We start from the raw sequence: 9,588 nt of genomic DNA on the forward strand, positions 1-9,588 counted from the left end.
GATCAATGAGTCAGGCAAACTAATTTAACATATTCAACTAAACAACTCCTCTGCCCCTGCACTCTCTCTGCTACTAGGGGACTGAGAGGGGAGATGGCAGGTTAACAGGGGGATGCATTTTGGTCATTTTGCTAACAAGGGGAGAACATCACCCCTTAAATTGCCTACTGGATCTACACAATAAAATTGTAGTCAATGCATCATAGCATTGTAAATGAGTGAATATGCTGCATCTGTATATTTTACTGCTCTAACTTCTTAATTTTCATAAAAGCTTTGACTTATTTTCCTTGCCATTAATCAAGCATCTATTGTGGCCACTTTAATAGTAATAGATTTCAGTATTTTTTCAGTGTTTCATTTTTTTTTAGTGCTTAATATTTGAGAGGAAAAAGAACAGCAACAGCAGCACCTTTGGTGTCTCCTATACCTGGTGCTCTTGAAGGGGGAAAGGTAATTTCAAGGAGCACAATACCAATATGAGAAATAACAAATATAAATATTTAAATAAATATGGGCTAATACATTATAAAAATATATCAACGTGTATAGGTACACTACAATTTTTCACCACAACTCACCAATGGGTGAAGATTACTTTGTTTTCCCCCCCAGCAATATTTAAGTTTCTACATGAGCACAACATAAACTGGGCTCTTTTTAGTGCAGGTGGTTTTGTTATTAAAGTGCAGGTTCACAATTTTTCCAAGTCTGTCTTAAAACAAGTCAGCTGCCCAAATGAACATCAGGTTCATTTTTCATTCTTTTTTTTTTTTGTTGTTGTTCCTTGCTGCAATCATCCCTCCTGTTCATACTGACCATTAGAAGATCCCTTCATGATGCACTTACAATGTAAGTGATGGGAATCAAAATCCACAAGCTTCCTTCTGTGCAAAAATGTATTTAAAATTTATCTGAAACTAATATGAAGCTTCAGCTATCCAAATCTAACCAAGCAGATATATTTCAATGTTAGTCTTTTTTGTACCAAAGTCCCTCTTTTTGTTACTATACTTCCACTGCAGGAAACACAAAGAGGAAAGTTGATACTAAAAAGACTGTAAATGTGGGAGATACCCACTCGATGTGACTAACTCAGACTGCTGAAGCCTCATACAAGCTTCAGATAGACTTTTAAATACATTTTTGAGGCACCATTTGGGCACCTGGCTGTTTGAAAAATTGTGAACCTATCCTTTAAATAACCTTCAAGTGTGAAAATAAATGCAAGGACACATTCAAATTGAATAAGTGTACTAATAAGATATTATGCAAAACTATTTTATTTACAAAACAAATGGCACAGTGTGACTGCACAGTATATGCACATGCACACTCCAGACATGTCAAGGGAGGTTCTTTCCATAAAATCCTAAATGATTCCAGTCAAACAGTGACAGACATTTCAGGCAAGATTCACAACTAAGATTCTCACTGAGAGAGCAAATATTGCTCAAGAGGAACAACGGTTCATTACTTTTAAGGCCATTTTAGTGGTCAGGATGAGATGGAGACCAGCAGCAAGTCTTTGCAAACTAATGTCACTAAAATGAATTAAAATACAACTGGCTACAAAGTGTATGTGATCCAATCTTGGGTACTTTGAAAGCACAGAATCAAACAGCTTTACAGAGAGAGGAAGGGACAGAAAAAAATAAAGGATTAGAGAAAAAAAACAAACAAACAAACAAAAAGGATTACTTCACTTTTCACTATTTAAACAGACATGCTTCCATGTGAGCAGGCATCCTTAAATTTAACATTCGAAACTGTTTCAAACTCAAAGGCATATCTGTAAATCACACTTCTACATCACACATACAACATCAATGCAAACTTTGCTTATATTTTCTGTCTGTAGTCGTAATTCAAAGTATTTTGCCTCTTTGAAAATATTAGTAACACTGAGGACTGAAAACAGATCCTCTGCACAGGCTCTTCAGCTACTGTTAGACAGGCCATTAGTATTGAGGCATATATCCTTGAAAGTGAAAATCATGTTTACTATGCCAATATGCCAGAATAAGATAGCACTTACATCCATTCATATTTCAAAGTATGATATTAAATACAGCAATCAATCACTATTCAGTCTTTTTTTAAGATCTTGAGAAACATTTTCAGCTACTTACTTATTGGATTTAACTTACTGATAATTCAGTGCCTGCAGGTGATAATTTTTTGGCTTGGTACATAACTTGCTCGTAGAGAATACATACAAATGCGAAAAAACAAAACAAAACAAAAACATAAAAGGCAGGTAGATATGAATTAGGAGCTGGAATGGTGACAAAACAGTAAACATAAAACCATCAACCAGCCAGTTTGCTGGCCACAATTGAAGTCTTTCTTTGAGGGAGGTCCTGAGGTGTTGGGATGTGCCCCCCTGTGATCTCGGTCTTCTCCGTTGGGGCTGATGGCAACTGTTTATTCTTCATTTTTGCCTTTGCCATGTTGTAGTCACCAGAATCAAAATACTTTGGCTGGATGAACAAGAAGGCACACAGTGAGAATACTATAAGATTAGTTTTGTTTAAATGAATAGCTGGCCCTGTGTAAGTCTGAGACGTACCCCCTTCTGAAGTCTCTTCCTGAGCAGGTCTGAGCCCCCGGGCTTGGCTCCGAGGTTAGGATACCTAGCCTTTAGTTTGGCCTCCTCTGCTTTCTCTGGACTGATTACTTTGTCCTCCATTTCCTGTTAAAAGAGCACAGAGTGTATGGATGCCAAATGCTCAACTCAACTGACTCGATGGACTAGAAGTTCCCTTCAGAGTCTATCTGACATTAGTGATGTATACTTGTGCGATATATACTGACAGCAGGAGCAGGAACAGCTAGCTATGGCTGCTTAGATATTTCATAATATGCAGGCGCCGCCATGAGGGAAACTCTGATTGCTCTAGCAATAGTCTTGCTATTTAACTTAGCAGGATTAGCTAAAGATTAACAACGTTAATTATATTAAAAGTCAGTTTACAAACAATTATGATAACCTGCTTCTTATAGGTTTTGCTTCAACAACAAATGGCGGTAGCTAATTAGCTAATTACTTGGCGGTAGCATCCTTGACGACATTAGCTTAGAGTAGCTAGTGGCTAACTAGCTTCGGCGCTAACCGCCTGCTAATTAACCTGTAACTAGTTAAATTTGCAGTTCGGGTCATTTTAATTTACCTGCTGTTCTTCCGATGTCCTCGTTCCTTCAACCTCCTCGGACATAGCTGTATTGAATCCCTGATCTACTGCTCACAAAACGGTGGGTGTCGCCGTCTAAACAGCTCTTGAGGGAGATGAAAGGCAGCAGTGAGAGCAGCAGCAGCAGCCTGTCCAGCAACAGGCCGAGGAGTCGATCACAGAGACACTGATGGGAGAGACTGAGGTCATGCATATATAATTTATTATGGGCCTCACACAGGAAGCACTGGTACAAACTGATTCGTTCCTAAAATGCACGTATCAGTGATTTAAGATTTGTGGCATTCATCAATTTTCTCGTACTGATACATTTCTTTTAGGTATGAATGAAATGTAAAGGCCTTTAGAGTGGTCCACACCTGTTTTAAGTGTCATGAATAGATCATCTCTGCATTTCAACACTTGTTTGACTCACAATTATAATGTGTTTAAAATGATACAGAAAGTAACAAAAAAGAGCATTTAAGTAAAGCAAACATAATGCAAATTTAATATTCTGTTTACTATATTTTCATCATAATGGCTGCCAATTTAGTGAGAGGGTTTTTTTTTTTTTTTTAGATTTTATGATTTTTAAGGGCAGCTTCTACATTTCTGTAGCTGTTATTGGAAACTTCTCTCAGTCTGACAGCTGTCAGCTGTGTGTGTCTAGTGTCATTTTGTGTTGCAACTGAAAGTGTAGAAAAATCACATGTAGACTATAATATTCTCCTCTAATATCTCTGTGACTGTCACATCCATTGACCCCCTCCCATCATGGAGCTTTTTGCTTTAGAAAGATTTTTTTTTACCATCTAATTTCACGTCAAAGCATCCCCTTTTTATTTCTGTCACAGTGTTGCTCTGATGACATGTTAGATTTATATTGTCATTCCTGAGTGTGTTATGTATTTGTCGTCTGATTTCTGAAAGCAGGACTTGAAGCTGCGATGTGTTTCTATTATTTGGGAACTTTTTAGTGAATGAAAGTCGCCCACAAACGGAGCGGAACACGGAGCCTTATATGGCATTTTTTAGGGGCGTGGGTTATGCAAATGAGCCCATCACGAGCGCGCACCTATAATGAACAGGTGACATTCATCAGGCTGAAAAAAGCGATTTACGAAAAGTTCAGGCAGTTAAGAGAGTTTGTTGAATCTGACTTGAACACTTGTACCAGCAAACCTAACAGAGAAAAGTTTTGGGCCCAATGTGTGCAGGAACAACACACTGAAACTGTACCTCATTTATTTTGGCATTGTTACTAGACTAAAAGATTGGGTGGAAAATACGCCTATTAATCTTGGCTGATGAAGATATGAAAGGAGAACACATGATGGAGGTAAATAAATCCCAATTCTTTGATGTTCTTACATCAAACAACATATCTGAGAGCTGCAGCACAGAACCCGTTTCCTCCATAAAGCTCCACACACAAAGACCACTGGAACTGGGTTTGTAGCAGCAAAAATCACCCGTGAGATATGAAAGTGCTTATTACTCCTAACAAATATAGTATTCAAGCCAATATTTGTTTTCCCACCAATTTACACTATAGTGGGATCAACTTAACAGAAAATAAACACAAGAAGAGCAATTTCGAAAAAGATGCTATTTAATTTTTTGTCGGTAATGTTTGAACATTTTCTGTATGACTGTTATACATTATGTTATGCATCAGGAGCCCCAACTACCACACACACACACACACAAAAAACCGGCTTTGGAGGCATATTTTAATCAGGTCAATGCTTCCAGCTCTTGTACGGCAATTAAAACTGGATGCATTTCTGTGTCCATCATCAACCATTTGGAAATTTATAATTCCAAAACAAAAGTACAATATAATACAAGGTCAAATTGCTCTCGAGTTTCATCGCACAAACAAAACCTCTTGAGCACAAGATTAATTATCCTCATCTCCCATGTCCACGTCCTCTTGTAACTTCTGCACCATTTTGTCTTCCATTTGTTTGGCTTTTCCTGTAAAAACAAACAAAAAAAAAAGACAAATGAGTTTGTTTGTCCAGTGTATCAAGGTGCGTTGTCTCCTTTGCATTAAATAGATCCTTTTCTGTGCCCTCTAAATGTCTTGTTATGTCTGCAACAGTCACACTTGATTGTACCTCAGTGAATCAAAGTGCATGTACACGATTACCTGATTTTTGTATAAAATTTCTTACCTGCATGTGGTGCTTTGATGAGGTGAATATTTTTCTTGACTTCGTTGATGGCCTCTTCTTTCTCCAACTGTTTGCCCTTCTTTAATCTATGAAGTGAAGACAAAAATAAACAATAAAGGGAAGGCAAACACTGCTTTCAAAATCCTGTCAACACTGTATTTGATGTATAAAAACTATTAAACATAAGATAGTAATTGTGATATGCAAAAAAATTAATTGCTCACCTGTTCATGATAAATCTCGCCTGTCGTTTCTGTTTTATTTCTTGCACCCTCTTCATTGCCTCCACTGTAGACATTAAAAGTGACACGTGACTCTCAGATTCAAATATCAAACCACAAAACATTTTCACAGCAGAAATAAATGTGTAGCATACCTGTCTTGTCCCACAGCTCCCGGTTATATTTGACAGGTATATTTCTGCGTTTCTCGAACTCCAAAGAGTTATCCTGAAAGACAATATGCATGTTGTATAAGTCAAAGGAAAACACTAATTGATGATGCTGTCAATGAACAGATTAAATCCATATCTCACCACTGTCAACTCCTTTCCAGATGCCTTCCTGAATGCCTTGGTCCATCTTGTTTTTCTTGGGTTACGCTTCTTTTTGAAGTTCTTGTGGCATTTTGATCTGCAGAATCTGAATGTCTATATTTATATAAAAAAAAAGACAGAAAAACATATTTTAAGGTTTAACTCAATTAAAATAAACCCATAAGACTCTTTAATGGATATGAAACAGTGATGACCTGTGAGTGGGTTTCTAGTAAGGAAAATTAAGACTTTTGTGATCTTGGAATTACAAATTTCTACAGACTAGAAATGAAAATTTGAAATATTCAGCATCAAAGAGTTTGACATTAAATCCATCAAAACTTAAATGTTCTTTGTTTTGATACAATATACATATATTGTATCTGATATTATCTAATATATCAGCTGATATTGCCATATCACAGATACATGTGTCAGCACACGTCAGACAATAAAAAACAACACTAAAATGTATTAGTCCGCACATATTTGTCAGAATAATAACTAAGTTTAATGGATTGTTATCTATTTATATTATGTGACATGGGCTAATGTAAAAAAACAAAGAAAATCTGTCTATTTATCTTTATCAGAGTTTTCAAAAACTCAGATATAAATATCAATACTGAACTCAAAAATCGGGTATCAGTAATAACTTATAAGCAATATATTAATACAGTAGTGTAAACGCTTACACCAGATTTACACTGCAAGTATAATTATGAATGAAAGACAAATGGCTTAAATTCTAACAAACAAATTTATATCATCTATTCTACTGCCAAACCCCTCAGATCTGCTGACCAATCACTGCTCTTCATTCCACGCTCCCTGTTAAAATCCAGGTGATCGGGCATTTTCCATTGTTGGCCCTAAACTGTGGAAGAGTTTACCTCTCGTTATTAGTCCTCCCCCTCTATTCATATTTTTAACACTCGTCTCTTTTCTTCAATCTTTTAATAATCATCATGAAGACATGAATGGTCACATTGTTTGTTTGTTTTTTTCTTTTCTCCCTATTATTTATTTGTTCTCTGTGCAATGCTATTATACTTTTAGGATTTAATTGAATTTTATTCTACGCTTTTATTAATTTCCCCATTGATCCTCATAACGTTGTCTGTTTATTTCAATTTAATTGTAGTTCTCAGTGTCTGTAAAGCTCTTTGATCAACTTTGTTTGTTATTTTTAAATGTGCTCTATAAATAAATTGACTTGAATAATAATAAAGCCAATAAAAAAATTAAATTAAGTCTAAAAGCAGTAATATATAAAATATACTTAGAGTAAATATTATAAAGTCAAATTAAGGTAAAAAAATAAAATACAATACACACAAATGAGGCCGTGCAATAAATACTAGCCTGGTGAAACTTTAGTTTTGTCTTTGTAGTGACCAATAGCTTCTAATACATAATATGCTATTGACTTAATCGCCATTGAGTTTAACCATATCAGTACAAACATAAGCTCCAAATAAACAGTGCATAGTCTAGAGCTGCAACGTTTAATCGATTAGTTATCAACTATTAGATCAATCGCAAACTATTTTGATATTCGTTTAATCGCTTGGAGTCATTTTTTAAGAGGGTCCCAAAATCTGATTCCAGCTTCTTCAGTCCTCTATAGTAAACTAAATATCTTTGGGTTGTGGACTGTTGGTCGGGACAAAAAAAGATATTTGGGAAACAGTAGTTGACATGTTTCACCATTTTCTGACATTTCATGGACCAAACGACTAATCAATTAAAGATAGACAGATAGATAGATAGATAGATAGATAGATAGATAGATTGTTTGTGTTGGTGGTAATTGTTTGGTACAGTATGGTAGCTCAGTTCCACTGCAAAAGAACAAAACAAGTAAACAGGCACCATAAACCCTTACAACAACACACACAAAGGAAATACATGAACGTGAGAGTATGTACAGTGAATATATGGTATGTACAGTTCAGTTTGCCGGCATATCAATTAGCCGTACAGGCAGAAAGTACAATGATTGATGTACAACTGCACCAAGTCCAGTGAGTTCAGTCCAGAGTGTACAGGTCAGTATATGGGATCTCATGGCAAAGGGGGGGCAAGCAAGGTGTGTTAAGTATTCTGACTGCTGTGGGAAAGAAGCTGTTTTTGAATCAAGTGGTTAATATGGACCAACAGTGCCTTTCAGAGGGTAGAAGCTGGAGGAGGTGGTGAGAGGAGTAGCTGGTGATTGTAGCTGCCTGGTTGAAGGTTTATATACAGCTTTATATACAGTGACTTGACTGGAGGAAGGTCACAACCAGTTTTGTTGGAGGCTCCGGTACCAGACAGTGACAGATGATGTGAGGATGCTCTCTATGATGGTTTTATAGAAGTGGACCAACAGGTATTTTTTGACATGATACTTCTTCAGCTGTCTGAGAAGAACAGTCTTCTAATCGAGAAAATAATCAACAGATTAATCTATAATGAAAAATATTTGTTATGTCCACGGTCAGCTTGTTATCTCACAGCACACCTTCAGATGGCGCCACAAGCCCAAACTAAACCTACAAGCGGCCTTGCTACTAGTTAAATGTCCGAACTCTTCATCACTTTGATTCTCATCATCTGTGTCAGTCCAAGAGACAACATTCATGTAACAGTTTCAAATTATTACGTAGAAGTTATGTGTTTCAACTCCTCGCTGTAATTAAACCTTATTTACCGTTATTAGTTATTAAGGACTGAAGCCTCGTTCTGATCCCACGTGAGCGCCTCCCAGCACGTTACATTAGCCAGATAGCTAACGGACCAACACTGACAGTAAAACACGAGCTAAAGCTACAATTACTTCATTATTCAGACAGAGAGACAGTTTCATACCTTACAGTCGTTCCGTACAAACATCACCCCATGCCCGGGATACACAGGTCCCGAGCAGAAATAGCATTTTTCGATACGCATTTTCGCAGCACAAGTGCTGCGTGCGAGCACCGACAAAAACAAGACCGCCCCGTTCCTCGGTCCTGTCTACATGGTAGCGCCAGACCCGCGAAAGATCTCGCGAGAGTGATCGTTTTAACCCAAATCATTATCTTTACCTATCCCTAACCAAGTGATTTGTTGTGCCTAAACCTAATCAGATCTTAACCACAGCGTTGTCACATTATAAAAAATAATTATTTTGTACAACGAGCACAATGGAGAAACAATGCGTATACATCTCGCGAGAATTTCGCAAACCTAGGGTAACGCTCTAGACACGACGCTCCTCTTCTTCGGACCTGGAGGCCGGGTGTCGGGTGCAGATGTGCTGCCCCCTGCTGCATCATCTGTCACAGGCTTTATTACCTGACCTTAACGGCTGTGTTGAAGAGGGTTCCTGTGTTTTTGTCATACAGCAGGTGACCCTTTACATCTACTGATCAATATAGCATATCGAAAGTTTTGTAGCTCTGCATATTCAAACACAGTGAATGAGCCAACACAGTAGAAACAAATTTCTCTTCATTGTGAAAAAGCTTGAAAAATGAGCAGAAAACCCTCAGATGAAATCTATACAGTTGCTTTATCAAACAGAAATTGTTGTTTGTGCTTTATATGTGACAGAACTGTTTGATTGATTGATTGAGTCCCTACATTTGAAGTCCTGGTCCACAGCTGCAGACATTTAATCCCAGCAATAAAGACTGTGTCACTTAATAATTGCAGTTCTGAACTTATATTTGTA

The 9,588-nt window shown here is 37.2% G+C and overlaps 2 protein-coding genes across 2 annotated transcripts; both read right to left on the bottom strand.

Annotated features, from left to right (window-relative positions):
- Positions 1–1,265: 1,265 nt before the first annotated feature.
- On the bottom strand, positions 1,266–3,367 carry LOC137183173 (cAMP-regulated phosphoprotein 19-like). The gene is made up of 3 exons (XM_067590036.1): positions 3,174–3,367; positions 2,573–2,695; positions 1,266–2,483 (listed from the first exon to the last, which is right to left on the bottom strand). Exons 1-3 carry the CDS (start codon positions 3,216–3,218, stop codon positions 2,313–2,315), a joined length of 339 nt encoding a protein of 112 aa, XP_067446137.1. The 5' UTR covers positions 3,219–3,367; the 3' UTR covers positions 1,266–2,312.
- Positions 3,368–4,770: 1,403 nt separating this feature from the next.
- Positions 4,771–8,901, bottom strand: rsl24d1 (ribosomal L24 domain containing 1). Its single transcript, XM_067590035.1, has 6 exons — positions 8,742–8,901; positions 5,892–6,005; positions 5,733–5,805; positions 5,581–5,644; positions 5,357–5,442; positions 4,771–5,156 (listed from the first exon to the last, which is right to left on the bottom strand). Exons 1-6 carry the CDS (start codon positions 8,820–8,822, stop codon positions 5,080–5,082), a joined length of 495 nt encoding a protein of 164 aa, XP_067446136.1. The 5' UTR covers positions 8,823–8,901; the 3' UTR covers positions 4,771–5,079.
- Positions 8,902–9,588: the final 687 nt, after the last annotated feature.

Source organism: Thunnus thynnus, chromosome 5, assembly GCF_963924715.1.
Source record: "Thunnus thynnus chromosome 5, fThuThy2.1, whole genome shotgun sequence".
NCBI lineage: Eukaryota > Metazoa > Chordata > Actinopteri > Scombriformes > Scombridae > Thunnus > Thunnus thynnus.